The following is a 17,104-nucleotide window of genomic DNA, read 5'->3' on the forward strand; positions in this document are numbered from 1 at the left end:
TGCTAAATAGTAATAGCGACTGGTAGCTTCATTAGAGTTTTCAACAACTTCTAAAAGTGATCTTTTAGTGCCCCCGGTGGCGCAGCGGATTAAACCACTGAGCTTCTGAACTTGCTGCCCGAAAGGTTGGAGGTTCGAATTCGCAAAGCGGAGTGAGCGCCTGCTGTTAGCCCCAGCTTCTGCCAACTTAGCAGTTCGAAACATGCAAATATGAGTAGATCAATAGGTACGGCAGAGGGGTAAAAGGAAGAGGCCTGAGGCTGTTAGGAATGGTGGGAGTTGAAGTCCAAAACACCTGGAGGGAAGGCCCAAGTTTGCCCATGCCTGCTCTATCCTACTGACCTCCCTTGTGCCTGTTTCTATAAGAACGAATTGCTCTCCCCTCCTCGCTAAAAGAACCAGCCAAGCAACTTTACAGGAAAAGGAAGAACGGAATAGTTTCAGTTTCAATTCTTCGTTGCGGAAAGAGCCTCGTTGCAGCAGAGACGCGTCCCCCGTCCGCCACCATTTAAGTATTTTTATCCGGCTGGCTGTAAAGTGTGGCATCAAATCCTCATTGGATTTTCGTTGAAGCAGAAGCGGAAGCAGAAGGTAAGTGTCAGTTTCCATAGAGAGGATCGAGGATTAGTTGTTTAAGGAAGCATCCACAGTGCAGAAGTAATGCAGATAGACACACATTTTAACTGCCATGGCTCGATACTATAGGGTCCTTGGAGTTGTGGTGCCTCATCAGACTACAACTCCCAGGATTTTAGAGCTTTGAGTCATGGCAGTTAAAGTGGTATCAAACTGCATTAACTCTACAAGTGTAGACACACCCTAAGGCCCCATCTACACTGCCATATAAAATCCAGATTATCTTCTTTGAGCTGGATGTGATGGAGGCTTCTTCTTTGGATGCTTTTAAACAGAGGCTGGATGGTCATCTGTTGAGGGTGCTTTGAATGTGATTTTCCTGCTTCTTGGCAGGGGGTTGGACTGGATGGCCCACGAGGTCTCTTCCAACTCTATGATTCTGTGGCAGTGTAAGCACATATAATCCAGTTCAAAACAGATGATGGTGATGATAATACATAATAATAACTTTATTTTTATACCCGGCCTTCATCTCCTGAAGGGGACTCGGGGCGGTTTACATGGGACCAAAGCCCAGGCAAATACAGTAACAAACATAAAACACATCAGATAACAGAACCACGTGCAAAAATATGAATTAAACATTAACATAAAAGAATAAAATAGAGAACATTAGTAAAACATGAATTAAAACACAACATGAATTAATTAATGATGTGGTAATCTGGATTATATGGCAGTGTAGAAAGGGCCATAGTAATGAGTGCTAGTTCCTCAGTGAACTACAACTCCCAGGATTATATAGCATTGAGCTATGTCATTGATGTTGAATTGCGTTACTTCTACAGAGAAGACGCACCTACAGCTTCACCTTGATTACAAATGTGTGATGTACTTGAATGCTGAGATTAAACTAATGATGTATCTTCTAGAAATACCCAAAGGAAATGGCTTCAAATCCAGACAATATTAGAAATCCTATATATGACACACTTGAAAACATAAATGATGTCTCAGCACTAAATGAGAAGGAGGAAAACCCGGATTTGAATCCAGATATGAGCAATGGTAAATATATATAACATATATGTGTCATATAGTCTTTACTGTTTAAATGAGATTTGGATTTTTCCCCTTTACACTTCTTATGTCCTACAGTTGATTTGTGTGTTTCCTCTAACCACTCTATGTGGTTCATCATAGATATCATTATTAACAGATTTTCTTTTCTTAATTAGAAATGTATCCATTTTAGTAGTAATTACTCTAAGCCAGTCAACAAATTGTGCAAATTATAAACATTATAACAGTACTTACATTTGAACAGCATCAGCACTCCACTTCTGCAGTAATTACACCTCTCTGGGTTTTTTTAAAGAGAGGCCGAATAGCCATCCAGGTGTGCTTTGACGCTGTCTTCCTGCCTGGCTGAAGGGGGTTGGGCTAGATACCCCTTGGGGGTCTCTTCCAGTGGATTCTCCTTCTCTGGAAGTTTTTGAACTGAGGCTGGATGACTCTGTTGGGAGGGCTTTGACTGCTTGGCTGAATGCACTTTGTCCATTTTAACTGTGAAATTACCTCCCCCATTTCGGCACATGTTGCACGTTGCCTGGGTTCTATGAATTAGTCTCCAGTGTTAATATTGTATGTTTTATGTTGATTTTAACGATTGTTTTTACTGTAATTGATGTTTTTATTGGATAACTGTTTTATTGCTGTGTTTTGATATTTGATTGTTTTATCGGGCAAGGCCCCATGTAAGCCGCCCCGAGTCCCTTCGGGGAGATGGGGCGGGGTATAAAAATAAAGTTATTATTATTATTATTATTATTATTATTATTATTATTATTAACAGTTCTTGCTGCCGCCCTCGACTTTCCATTTGCTCTGATTACACTAATAATGGCACCTTCAATAAATGCTAGATTTTTTTGTATTTCTTCAAACACATAAAATACATTGTACAGTAGAGTCTCACTTATCCAACATAAACAGGCCAGCAGAACGTTGGATAACCGAATATGTTGGATAATAAGGAGAGATTAAGGAGAAGCCTATTAAACATCAAATTAGGTTATGATTTTACAAATTAAGCACCAAAACATCATGTTATACAACAAATTTGACAGAAAAAGTAGTTCAATATGCAGGAATGCTACGTAGTAATTACTGTATTTACGAATTTAGCACCAAAATATCACGATGTATTGAAAACATTGACTACAAAAATGCGTTGGATAATCCAGAATGTTGGATAAGCGAGTGTTGGATAAGTGAGACTCTACTGTATATATGTTAGTATCCATCTCAGACCTCACATAAGCCTTATATGTCACTGAGGGACCTTAAATTAACTTTCAGATAAAGTATGTGCATAGAAGAAATTAATTTTTAGTTAAGGTGAAAATTGAATGAAAGTAGAATCCCTTGTTCAAATTTCCCAATAGTTGCAATAGTCCCAACTTGTCCTCAGGTTGTTCACCTAGCAATATATCATATGTTGGTGAGAGTAGTGTTGTATTCCAGCCTGCATCTGAGCTGTCAGGTGAGCCTGAGATTGGACCCGTTCAGCCTGTGATTGTACCTGCACCTGACCTGTCAGATGAATCTAGTTTGGGGCCCAGGATTCCCATGCAGCCAGAGGTAGATGATTTTGTACAGCCAGAGTTAGATGAGTTTGCTGTTCCTGAGGATTCTGGGAGCAGGCATACAACGGTTTCAACCAGCAGCTTGAACCGCATTCCTTGGGAGAGTCAAGGTCGAGTTATCCCTTGGCAGATGGGCATTCCAATCTTGATAAGAGTAATGAGGTTGACAGAAAGAAAGCAATATGTCAACAGAGAAAAGAAAGGGAGGTTTTGAGAAGGAGCAAATGGTTACTAACGAGAAAGGGTTTTGAAGAAACTTCCCACGGGAAGGGCCTTGATTCTAGCTTTAAGAGGAACTGCTTCTGAGAGTGAGCTCAGCAGTTGTAACTTTGGCTCATCGAGAGGTTTGATCCTGCTTCGTGGACTTGTTTCATGGACTTTCATGCTTTGTTCCTGTGGATTTTCATGCCAAGTTCATGTAAGCCTTGTACCTTGAGCCTTGTTCCTGTTCCTGGGTATTTTGGATTATCATGTCATGTTCCTAAAAGCCTTGTATTTTGAATCTCCTGCTCCAGATCATGATTCTGTTCTTTGTTCCAGTTCATGACCCTGTTCCTTGGACTAATTTTGACTACCTTGATTGAAGTATATTCTTGTGTTTGGATTTCTATGAACCCTTGCTTTAAGATTTCTAAGTGCCTCATACCTTGTGGGCTATAACCTTGTTACAGTGACTTTGAACTTTGATTTGCTGATGCTTACATATTATCTTCATATAAACACCTTGCATTACTTATAGCCTGGGACTCCAGTGTGGTTTTAAGGTGTCTCTGCAGCCTAGGGGGTGCATCACGTATTCCAGTTTGGGTACATTTCTGTGGATTAAACAAAGGATTGTTTTACCCATCTAAAAACTCATTGAATCTGGTTATATGTTGAGGAAGGCTGAATATAAATCTTACGTTTTGCCATTGTCTTTGAACGTGTCTTCATTTTAGTGTTAACAGTCATGTAAAACTTCATTTCCTTAAATAAAAATATTTTTCAATTACAATACTACCTTATATTTTTTAAGACTAAACTGTTAATATGAGAAAATAAATCTGGAGGTCCCCAGAAGTTCATGTTTTCACCAGATTTGGAAAACAGGTACCTTGTATAAGTCAACCACAAGTATAAATCAAGAGCAGGCATTGTGGCTGAATTTATGGCTATTGATATAACACATGCATAAGTTGAGGGTTTTTCCTCAGAGAGGGGGAAATGCCAGGACCTCCGCAGGGGCCAGACAGCAATGACCAATGCCTAGGCATTCAAAAATGACAGAAAAGGTGTCGTATCAGAGATAATAGAAGGAGTTGGTGCTTCTTTTAGGTTTTCTGCTTTGAATCCCTTTTGAGAGAGAAAAAGTGGGATATAAATAAATAAAAAATCCTAGCATGGATTGAGTGCTCATCTTTTAACATTTGGAAATGGTGCGTTTTTAGCTAAGAGTAGCTAAGGAGCTCCTGGTGGTGCAGTGGGTTAAACCCTTGTTCTGGCAAGGACTGATGACTTGAGGTTGGGTTGCTGACCTAAAGGTTGCTGGCTCGAATCCAACCTTTATCAGTTCCAGTTCCATCAGTTCCAGTTCCATGCGGGGACATGAGAGAAGCCTCCCAAAAGGATGGTAAAAACATCCAAAAGCATCTGGGCGTCCCCTGGGCAATATCCTTGCAGACAGCCAATTATCTCACGCCAGAAGGGACATGCAGTTTCTCAAGTTGCTCCTGACACGAAAAAAAGCTAAGAGTAAAGATAAACTATTTACATTGATCTGTGAATATGCCAACCCAGGTTTTTATGGTCACTTTTGACTAAAATTTCTAGACTTATACATGAGTATAGACAGTAATTTTAAAACAAATATGTCTGCAGTGCTGAAGTGCTGACTGTGACCTATTTAAAATATGAATCATGGCTCCTGGGAAGTCAGTTGTTCTTTTGCTTTTTTGTCAGCAGTAAAAAGATTTGTGTTGGGCACAACAGCCTTGGGGATTGTACTTTGTACAGGTTTCTGCAATAGCGGTTCCCCTATGACTCTCCACTGCCATCTGATGAAGGCCGAGAGCTTGATAATTGTGTTCACCTGAGCTCTATAGCATCTCTCCGGAATCTGTCCTGTAGTCTTCACTGTGGTCCAGCAACAGCCTGTTCCGATCTCTGCCAGCAGCTGCTCCCCAAACTTTCTCCTTTCCCTAGGGCTGCTTCACTATCCATCTCTTCCCAGATTGGCAATGTCTTAACAAAAATTTATCCTTCTGACTACCCAACAATTAGAGGTATTTCGGTGAAGGAGAAGTGTGCAGTCTGGCAAACAACCAGGTAGAGCCACAATTTGTTATGATGCAAACTCACAGCATCTTGCAGGGACAATATACTTGCATAGAAAATGGGATCACTTTCTTTGACTATGGAATAAAAATACATTAGATGAATAGCAAGACACCACAACCACACTTTTTAAGAGATAGATACCATTCACTGCCCTTTGAATGCAGATAGCAAAATGAGGCTATGGTGACTCCTAGCATATAGGTCAAGGAGATTTGGAAAGGGATATAAGTGAAGGAGCTTTGGTGTAAGTGTTGTGGATGGTACAGGACTTCAGGAGTGTACTGTGATCTTGCTATGCCCGTGATGATTGTATTCCTCTTCTCTTACTCCCCAGATACTGTGACTGCAACTGCAGTGACACAAGGGTCATCCTGGGCTGCCAAAAAGTATCCTTATTCATTAAAACCTGTTTACAAGTTCTCTTCCCCTGATTTCTACCCTAGATGTCATCTTTGTTGACGGTCTAGACCAGGCCATAGCATCAACAGCATCTGGGTTACCATCAGAGGATGCTGACATTCTATTGCAACAACCATCTGGATCCAAAGAGATCATGGTTGGAACAATGGAAGAGCCACAGAAACTAGATAGAGCTTGTGAGACAACTGCTTCCCAGTCTGTTGACAATCTATTTTCTAATCCACTCCCAACATCTTGTACGCAGCTTCCACCTCTTGTGAGAGTCTAGTACAAGCCACACATTCAACAGCTTCTTCATCCCAGTCTCTTCCAATATCTAGAACCCCAGATCTGCAGCCTAGATAGAATTATACTGCAACTTTTCCCACTAACCATACCTGGTAGAACAAGAAGGAGCCTGTTGGAATCAGCACAGAAGACCCTATGCCTCTTTGCAAAGAACCACACTGTAGATCTCATGATTGTATGGAGTCACACACTATGTGTGAATATATTGTGCATTTAGCTTTGACGTATGTCAGCTGTATCAATGTGATTTGAATTTTGATTTGATGAGATGCTGACGGAGCAAAAGGGGATGGCATAACAAAACAATACCTTGCATCAATATGTTATGTGGTTGACGCATGAAATGGGAACAATAAGGTCAGATAGTTTATACCAATGGTTCTCAACCTGTGGTCCCCAGACGTTTTAGCCCTCAACTCCCAGAAATCCTAATAGCTGGTAAACTGGTTGGGATTTCTGGGACCTGTAGGCCAAAATGCTTGGGGACCCAAAGGTTGAGAACCACTGGTTTATACTGAGGATACCAATCCCCACAGTACTCAGAAAAGGATACCGATTAGTGTAAGGGACACTTACGCAGGTTTGTCAGGGCTGTGAAGATCAGATACATTGCTTTATGCTATATGCCTGGGTTTTATGCATAAAAATATAAACTGAAGGAGAAACTACAAATAAATTAATATCATTTCAATTATGGTTTTTCTAAGGAAGAGCACGTGGTGGTAACAGAAAGAAAAGGAGAAATAGGAAGCCCCAAAGATCAGCTGCCAATTGGAAAACTGTGTGCACTGAAAAAGGTAAAAATAATGATCTTGTGTCATTTAGTAAACTGTATATTCAGAAAGATAAAGATAATGCAACGCTACAGAACATCACAACTTTTTTTGTAATTAACCCTTTCCTTTCTTATTCTTTTCACTTTTAAATTTGTACTTTAGCCTATCACTCTTGTTCTAGAACTATAGTAATAAACCTTTGAACAACTGATCATCAATTTTTATGGTTTACAGGCAATTTTTCTCCAATTCTCTCTCAGTCTTCCTAAAAGTGTTTTGGAGGAAGTGAAAACCAGGAAGCATCTAATATAATCATAGAGGCAGGAGTGTGCCTTAAGACATCTCTCCTGTTCTCTGCCAAAAGTGAACTGTTTCGTTTATCCTCGAGAGATTTGAAAGTGTATCCCTTATCAAATTTAGTCTGGCCAAGTCAGAGGTTAAATGAAATGGTTGCCATTTTCTAGGAAGCTAAGATACAGGAACCTTAAACAATGCTTTCAGTTGTTAATTGTTAATTGTTAATTTCATGTAGGGAAAGGGGTACGAAGGAAGAAAATACCTCTTCGGGGTTTCTCAAGACCAATGCTGGATGTCAGCTGTAAAGAAACGAAAGGTGTTTTGCATAAAGAGAAAATGAAAAAAGGTAACTATTGTTTTGGAATAGTATAATGACATCTCTTCAAACTATTTAATACCAATACAGATAACAATAGAAGAATACAGAATCTTAAAGGTGTTTGAAATGGCAGAAATGAACAAATTATCTAGTATAATCAAAGATGTGAGCATGATGTTGACAACGGAATTTAAACCACAATAAAATGAGAGGGAGCTGCCTGGTGAACATTATGCCAACCAAAATCCATAACCAAAGTTAAAGACTCACCAGGAAGCGAAGACATGGACAGAGGTGTTTATTTCATTCTTGGCCAAGAAGCGATTATTGTGGCTCCTGCCCCAAAATTACAAGCATAAGAGAACATGTGCTATGCAAAATGGCTTTATACAACCAGGTTGCCAGTTTGAATCATCTCCTGTCTCTGGTTGGACACAAAAAGGGACTGCCTAAGGATCCACGCTGGGATTGGTCTAGGGTGGAGGCTACGGAGCCGCCCCCATGAAATTATAGCTTAATCCAGTTTTATAATAAACAGAGGCAGGATTTTAGAAAACAACAAAAGAAGGCCCCTTGTTTCTAAAAACAAGCAAACAGGTTTTTCCAGGTAAACAAAGGAGGGTCTTCAGGAAGTCTATCGTCTGAGGTTAACTATGCATTCCTGTGTAATGGCCCTTGAACAAGGCAGTTTAGACCGTTTTTTATATTGGTACGAAATAAAATAATAAATAAATAAATAAAATAAGAAATAAAAGCACAGACTGGGGAAATAGATACATTATATAAAAGGATAAAAGTTACACAGAAAGGAATAGATCCTAGTTTCAGGACAGTCTCCTCATAATACTCTGGAGAGATATTGCAAGGGGTTTCCACAGATGAGGAGCAATATCTTATATTGATTTTTCTTGCCTCCTTCCAGGGCCCCTTCCACACAGCTGAATAAAATCCCACATTTTCTGCTTTGAACTGGAATATATGGCAGTGTGGACTCAGATAACCCCGTTCAAAGCAAATATTGTGGGATTTTCTGCCTTGATATTCTTGGTTATGTGTGGAAGGGGCCAAAGACTCATTTTATTGGGATGATAAGGAATCTTTCTCTTAGGGCCCTTCCACACAGCCATATAACCCAGAATATCAAGGCAGATAATCCACAATATCTGCTTTGAACTGGATTATCTGAGTCCACATTGCCATATAATCCAGTTCAATGTGGATTTTACACAGGAAGGGGTCTTACTGTTGAGCTTTGTTGAATACAAGAGACACATGATTAATGTGACTACCATCTTTGCCCCCGATGGCGCAGCAGGTTAAACCACTGAGCTGCTAAACTTGCTGACTGAAAGGTCGGCGATTCAAATCCGGGAAGTGGGGTGAGCTAGGTAACTGTGCTCCATGCAGCCATGCCGGCCACATGACCTTGGAGGTTTCTACAGACAACGCTGGCTCTTCGCCTTAGAAATGGAGATGAATGGAGAAATGGAGATAAGCACCCCCCCCCCCAGAGTCTGATATCATTAGACTTAATGTCAAGGGGAATCCTTTACCTTTTATATTTGTTACAGGTATTTATGAGAAATGTATCTTCGCTAATGAACAATGGTTCACATTGTCAGAATTTGAAGAATTAGGAGGATGTAAGAAAGCAAAAAGCTGGAAGAGAAGTATTCGTTGTGGTAATGTACCATTGGAAATATTAATAAAGGTAGGCAGTTCATTTATAATACCTTTAAATTGCATCAACAGCAAAGAGTCGTCTACCTCTTTACACTTTAATATCGCCTTCTGTACCCCAGCTCTTTTCCCTGCAGGAATAGCAAGATTTTAGTTATAACCTTTGAAAATTAAGGTTCTGTTACCTCATAATATTTTAATGCAATTTCTGTTACTGGACTAAAATTTGATAGTCCCAATGACAGAAATGACTTGCCATGTTATTATTAATTCACTGGCTCTGTTCTTGGCAAGCTAGTAGTTGGATTTATTCTGAATAGAATCATAGAGTTGAAAGAGACCTCGTGAGCCATCCAGTCCAACCCCCTGCCAAGAAACAGGAAAATCGCATTCAAAGCACCCCCAATAGATTGCCATCCAGCCTCTGCCTAAAAGCCTCCAAAGAGGAAGCATTCACCACACTCTAGGGCAGAGAGTTCCACTACTGAACAGCTCTCACAGTGAGGAAGTTCTTCCTAATGTTCAGGTGGAATCTTCTTTCTTGTAGTTTGAAGCCATTGTTCCTCGTCCTAGTCCCCAGGGCAGCAGAAAACAAGCTTGTCACGGGAATAGGAATGTAATTTAGCTACAGTATGTAATATAGAAATTGACAAGTCATTATGATGCAGGTGTACATCAGTTACTACTTTAAAAGCAAATTTGATACCAGAGACAGAAATACCGGTAACGTACAAGGAAGAGAGGGAGGTTCCTACAGCACCATAAAAAAGAGTCATTCAACCTATTGCAGACAAATTTATAATTGGAATTCATCTTATGTGCATGTGAAATTAATCTGGTCAGGTAAACCCTTCATAAGTAAACAAAATCCCTTTGAACCTTTTAAAGGCCATATGGCAGCTTCTCAAACATACCCCAGAATGGCTTTTTGGTTTATAAGGATTTGATTTCAATTTTGGTGGCTAAAATCTGTTTTTTTTTACTCACTGCATCCTGGAGAACAGCAGGTAAGGTAGGTTTACCTCCTATTCCTCTTTTTTCCACTGTTTTGCTGTTCATGTGTTTTCTGTATGGGATTCTCAAGACAGCTATTTTAAAAACTTTTCCTGTTGATTCAAATCCTACACTTTCCAAACTTAAGCTTTGTTCACATCAGATGTACTGTGGCAATCTGGCCCTGAAAGCCTTTTTAGCCAGCCCCACCCCCCCCCACCCCCCCCAATCCTCCTAGTGCTGTTGTGGCTTAAAAAAACTTCCAGTAGATTTTTTTTTATTGTGTCAGAAGCGATTTGAGAACATATTGCGAGTTGCTTCTGGTGTGAGAGAATTAGCCATCTACAGAGACGTTGCCCAGGGGATGCCTGGATGTGGTACCATCTTGCTGGGAGGCTTCTCTCATGTCTCTGCAAGTTAGAGCTGACAGACAGGATCTCACTCCGACGTGAGAACATACTGCAAGTCGCTTCTGTTGTGAGAGAATTAGCTATCTACAGAGACGCTGCCCAGGGGATGCCCGGATGTGTTACCATCCTGCTGGAAGGCTTCTCTCATGTCCCTGCAAGCTAGAGCTAACAGATGGGAGCTCACCCCATCTTGCGGATTCAAACCGGCAAAGGTCAGAAACAAAACCTTCAGGTCAGCAGTCCAGCAAGCACGAAGGTTTAACCCATTGCACCACCGGGCTCCTTCCAGTAGGAAGATCAGGAGAAAAAGGAGGATTTCAGCAAGTGTAAAAAGCCTTTTTAAAACAATACTTCAATGTCAGAGACTTTGTTTACTAAAGTATGCTTATGTGTATTAGTTAAAGGCTATATGTACATTTTGTTAAGGAATCTCAATATGTCTGTATAGAAAATAATCAATATAACTTCTTTAATTCCTCAAATTCTCATGGTATTTTGGAAGAAGTCTAATAAAAATGGTGTTTCTTTCAGAAAGGAAAGCTTCCTAAATTTCCACATCACAGAAAAGGAAAGGTAAGTGTTGCTCTTTATTTATTTACTCTTTATTTACTGTCTTGATTTTAGAGATTATATTGTTCTGTATTATTATACCACAGTAATTTTAGATATTATATTTATAATCTTATATTATCTGGTTAGAACTGGATTATACGAGGCCCCTTCTACACACCTGTATAAAATCCACACTGAACTGGATTATATGTCAGTGTGGACTCAAGATAACCATATTGGTGTATTAGCCACTAAAGCTAAAAAGGTTAAAGGTTTATCTCATGTACTGACTTGCAAATCTACCATATAATCATAGGAGAAATTCTGTTGTCATGTCTAATTAGTGTTAACTTCCTCAGCTTGCCTCTTTACTACATAAACCTTCTATATGTTGTTTTCTCATATTGCTTCCATTAAACCTCTTTCTTAGCAGTGTTAGCTGTATATTATCCATAAAAATTTGATCCAATGTATATTTCTTACAGTTGCTTTCTAATTACATCTTTCTCTTTACATGTATCAACTCATGTAATATCCTAATACAGTGAGCCCTTCACATGTGTAGGTTTAACTTTTGCAAATCTGACTATTCACAGGTTTTATTAATATGGTAAATATAGGAATCTCAAGGTCCTTCAGTGAGACTCTGATCAAGTTTCTGATAAAGGTTGACCCCAATGTTGTGCTGGAGGACCTAGAGATTCCCAGAGATACATTCTCTCATGGAACCTGCAAAAGTTAAAACCATAAATATGGAGGGAGAACTGTATTTCACATGATCACTGGCTGATCAGGCTTTCCTTCTCTTTGACCTAAGTGTTGCTACAGAGAAACCAGAAGGTCCTCTGAACTGCTTCCCCCACCTTATGTTTATGGGGTGGTTTTGAATTGCATGATTAATATGACTGACAATTCTTTTCTCCAGTCTTTTGTGTCTGCAATTCATGAAGACATATCTGTGACTAATGTGAGGAGGAAATAAATCCTTTTGCAAGTGAAAGTCCCTATTCTGAAAACATATGCAGTATACATTGCTAGTTCCAATGTCTTCTTTCACTCATAACTCCTGTCTATTTTCTGACTCCTTTTTCAGATCTTTCTTTTCTTTACAGAGAAAACAGGAATGGAGAAAAATAGTTTTGCAGCATCTTCTAATTGGTAGCAACAGGACCTCTCTGTTTGGAAAGTTTCGAAAGCTTGTATTTTCTATTAACAACTTAAAAATGTTATTGAGAATTTTTAGTACATATGATAAAAATAATAATAGAAAAGCAGGAAAATGGAGGAAGAAGAAAAAAAGAAAGAAAAGAAAGAGTTTGTCCTTTCATTCTTTTTCACGGCGATTATAAAAGAAATCTATGTTCCATCTTTTATAGTCCAATGGTCTTCTCTTTCTTTTCAATCTCTCTCGATGGCTTATAAGCCTGTTGTAGTCATGTTTAGATTGAAAAATGATAGACATTATGAACATGGACTTACTAACTTTATTGATATCCAGATCACAAGGAAAAATTATTAAAACAACGGATTAGACGCCCTTCAAGAACTGGTTGAAGGAAAACAAAACAAAAATCATAATCTAAACATGACTATTAACAACTTTTATGATTGTCACAATAGTCAAAAGTTGTAAAAGTATTGAAGTTCTGCCATTATTTGTAGTTAAACAGTAGACCTTTCAGAATGAAGTGTAATCACTTATGTCTTCTTTCATCTGATAGAGAAGGGCTCCAGTTCATCAGGCACCTCAGTTCCAGTCATCAGGTCAGGAAAACCGTTGGTATAGATGGATGGATGGATGTTTAGATGGGTGGTTTGAACACTATCTAGACAGAATACACATTGGCAGGCAGCCCCATAATGGGAACTGTACTTCAATAACTTCAGTAGGTGTATGTCCCTGTAATGGACCAAACATGAGAAAATAAATCTAGAGGTGTCAAGAAAGGCATGTTTTCCCCAGATTTGGAAAACAGGTACTGTGTGTACTTGTGTACAAGTAGAGAAAAAGCTTTGGAGCCAAATGTATGGATTATGATATGATCTGGGCATAAGTCAACGGTTGTTCCACAGAGACAGCACAGCCTCAAGGGCCAGCTATCCCTAACAGTTGCCATTATTTTCCTTCCCAGGCAAAATCATGTCCAGTGCCACACTGAAGATAGTAGAAGGGGTCAATGCTTATTTTAGGTTCAGACAGAATAGATTGAGCTTTCATCAATCAGAAAAGGTTCCCTTTTTGCTAGGAGATAAGATAGAATTCTTACAATGATCCATGGGCAATTGAACCCAGATTTTAATGGCAATTTTTGACTAAAATTTCTAAACTTAGACTGTATGGGTATATACAGTATTTTTAGGAAGTTGCTATGCAGTGCTGGAATGGAGGCTTAAAAGGTGAATCATTTGTTATGATGCAAACTCACAGCATTCTGCAGGAGCAATATACTTTCTTTAACTATAGAATAAAAATGCATTAGATCAGCAGCAAGATATCACAACCACACTTTTGAGGAGGCCATTCTATGCCTTTTGAGTGCAGATAGCAAAGTGAGCCTGTGGTGGCTCCTGAAATATAGGTCAGGGAGATTTGGAAAGGTGTGTATTTGAAAAAGTTTTGGTGGAAGTGTTGTGGATGGTACAGGACTTCAGAAGTGTACTGTGATCTTGTTATGCCCATGATGATCGTATTCCTCTTCTCTTACTCCCCAGATACTGTGACTGCAACTGCAGTGACACAAGGGTCATCCTGGACTGCCAAACAGTATCCTTATTAATTAAAACCTGTTTACAAGTTCTCTTCTCCTGATTTCTGCCCTAGATGTCATCTGTGTTGATGATCTAGACCAAGCCACAGGATCAACAGCATCTGTGTCACCATCAGAGGATGCAGACATTCAATCACAACAATCACCTGGATCCGAAGATGTCATTGTTGCAGCAGAAGGACCAGCCATGGCTTCCGAGACAACTGCTTCCAAGTCTGTTGACAGTCTGTTTTCTAACCCACTCCCAACATCTTTTGTCCCAGCTTCCACTTCTGGTGAGAGTCTAGTACACAACAACTTTTTCATCCCAATCGCTTCCAATAACTAGAGCCCTAGATTTTCAGCCTAGCATAATCCTGAAATATTTCCCACTAGCCGTACTTGGTAGAACAATTAAGAGCCTGTTAGAATCAGTACAGAAGACAGTATGTCCCATCTTCAAAGGATCACGCTGGAGATCTCTTATAATTGCACGGAGTTGCACACCTTGTGGATATATTGTGTATTGAGCTTTGACTGATGCCTGCTGTTTTGATATGATTTGCATTTGAATTTGATGAGATCCTGAGGGAGCAAAAAGGAATGACATAGTAAAACAATGCCTTGATCTAATATGTTATGTGAATGGCAGGTGGAATGGAAATGTCTATAGCGGTGGTTCTCAACCTGTGGGTCTCCAGGTGTTTTGGCCTACAACTCCCTGAAATCCCAGCCAGTTTACCAACTGTTAGGATTTCTGGGAGTTGAAAGTCAAAACATCTGGGGATCTACAGGTTGAGAACCACTGGTCTATAGGAACAGACTGTGTATTACTTGCCTTACTAAAGGCCCTTTCAGAGCTAAAGGAGAACTTGGGGAAATGATCAATTATTCACCTGGAAAGCCTCCCACTGAGGCCCAGATGAACCATTGCTTCACCCCCAAATGTGAGTATCTGCTGGCTTCATGTTACAATTTGCCCCAAATTGGCAAGAGTCTGTGTATAAATACTTGCTCAATGTTCTTGTCTTCCTATCTCTTTTCTCCAGCATCAAACCAAAGAACTGGCATCCCAAGTAACCTACGCAGAACAACAAAACAATTATTGAATACTTCATTGGATTACAGAACCATGCATACGAAGCTCCAGGCCATAAAGAATCTACTGGGTGGCTTAAAGGAAGCCCTCAATATGTCTGTTGTGAAGAAACAAATGAGTGACATTTACCAGCAGACTCTACCACTGAAAACATCAGTGGAGAAGATCCAGAAAACTCTGGGCCTGGAAGAGCCACAACTATAAGGAAATATACTTCCCTTACCACCTTTTCTTTAAAACCATTTAACTCTTGTGAACGATAGTTGTGATGTTTGGTATGCACTCTGGACTCTATCACATTATATCACCATAACACTTTAAGTACCACGATGACCTTCTGTGGATTCTGGAATTGGTAGTTTAGAGAGGTGCAAGAGATCTGGCTGAGAATAATAAAAGCCCCTCCCTTAACTGCAGAGGCCAGAATTTCATAAAAGGTTGCCATTGCAATTAAAATCAAATAACAGTACTGTAACAGTGTAATGTGATAGGGACCTCGGTGTCTTCTTTAAAAGTCGGCACTTCAGCCATTTGCAAGTAACTAATGGAAAGAGAGTGTCATGGCCAGCAGTCTGTCTGGCATGGCTCAGCAACTACTGGGGGGCAGGCTTTCAGCAGAAACAGACTCCCCAACATTTTAGGCAAGCGCCAGAAGGGTACTTTGATTGTGCTTTTCATGCATGGCAGAGGTTGGACTAGATGGCCCATGTGGTCTCTTCCAACTCTGATTCTAAGGGTTAATCATACCCCATCCTTTGAAACAAGAAAAGTATCACAGACGTCAGTAATTAGAGGTAGGGACTAGATGAGACGAGCTCCAGCTGAGATCTCTAAATAAAAAAGGCTCTGTGGAGCAGACAATATTGTATTCTGACTCCAGATCCTTGCTTTGTTACCCTTTGGTCTGTATTCCTGGTTTCCTGACTTTTGACTTCTGGACCCTAATAATAGAATTTCTGGCTTTTGACTTGTGGACTCTGAATTTGGTTATGTTTGCAGGAACTCCTGGCATTTGACTTTTGGACAGTGACCTTGGATACAGTTGGTTTCTGCCGGAATCCTGCTCTGCTACTCCTTGGAAGCTTGGCTTTTCAGACCTTGAATTGTGACTTTGGCTGTCATTTGTTTTTGACCTTATTCTATATATCTCTGGCTTGACTGTGTTAATTAGACTCTGAACTCAGCTTGACTCACTCTTGCTGTTTTGTGTTTGTATTTCTGTTATTTTGTCTGAACGTTCATGGACTTAAGAATTTGGATTTCTATATTAAAGAACTCTGGTCTTTGGCTTGTCCTCTTGTTTGTTCAAACCTCAGCCCTGACATCGAGACTCTTTACATGACAGAGAGGCTGTATAAGGAGGATACTGAGATAGGGTTGTCTGTGAAGGTATGAACTATACACCCACAGACAGATCATTTACTACTAATTCAATGCCGGATGGAAGTTATACAAAGGGGAGAGACAGTGCTGCACTTTCAGTTGGGGGCCTTATGTGGTACATCCAAGTGTGCACCTTTTAGTACAATTGGTCCTCTATACCACATTGTGCATCCACAGGTTCAACCAGCCACATCTTGAAAATACGGATTTTGTTGCACACTGATCACTACACTGATATGTAAGTATATCCTGCTATAGCTCCCCACTATTTCACATATTGTCATGCTATCTCCAGTAATTGTCCAGAGGATACCAAAGGCTCACTGAATTGAGAAAAGATGTTGAAACCAATTTTGGAGAAATTGTGACCTCTTTACCATCTTCATCATTGTTTTAATGCAGATATTTTTTAATCTGAGGAAGTGGAGTGTACATCACAAAAATGCACATTAAAGTCTATTAATCTTAAATGTGTCACTTAAACGCCCTATGCCATAGAAGAAATTATGGTGGTTAGCCAGTATTGCACCACCTGACATCTGTCGGGAAGTAGCACCTTGTAATGAAAGGACCAAGGCATTGATATCTCTGGCCCATCCC

At 39.9% G+C, this 17,104-nt stretch overlaps 1 protein-coding gene across 1 annotated transcript; it reads left to right on the top strand.

Moving 5' to 3' along the window:
• Positions 1–261: 261 nt before the first annotated feature.
• On the top strand, positions 262–16,409 carry LOC103278223 (uncharacterized). The gene is made up of 9 exons (XM_062976426.1): positions 262–591; positions 1,509–1,644; positions 6,956–7,045; positions 7,557–7,667; positions 9,212–9,351; positions 11,255–11,296; positions 12,997–13,039; positions 14,097–14,318; positions 15,072–16,409. Exons 2-9 carry the CDS (start codon positions 1,524–1,526, stop codon positions 15,323–15,325), a joined length of 1,023 nt encoding a protein of 340 aa, XP_062832496.1. The 5' UTR covers positions 262–591; positions 1,509–1,523; the 3' UTR covers positions 15,326–16,409.
• Positions 16,410–17,104: the final 695 nt, after the last annotated feature.

The sequence above is a fragment of the Anolis carolinensis genome, chromosome 3 (assembly GCF_035594765.1).
Source record: "Anolis carolinensis isolate JA03-04 chromosome 3, rAnoCar3.1.pri, whole genome shotgun sequence".
Lineage (NCBI taxonomy): Eukaryota > Metazoa > Chordata > Lepidosauria > Squamata > Dactyloidae > Anolis > Anolis carolinensis.

Bases quoted from the DNA above. Each gene is read 5' to 3' on its own strand.
- LOC103278223 (XM_062976426.1), top strand. From the start codon at position 1,524: ATGGCTTCAAATCCAGACAATATTAGAAATCCTATATATGACACACTT. The intron at 13,040-14,096 runs GTCAGGAAAACC...TTTCTGCCCTAG, and splicing joins ACCTCAGTTCCAGTCATCAG to ATGTCATCTGTGTTGATGAT. The intron at 14,319-15,071 runs GTGAGAGTCTAG...TCTTTTCTCCAG, and splicing joins TGTCCCAGCTTCCACTTCTG to CATCAAACCAAAGAACTGGC.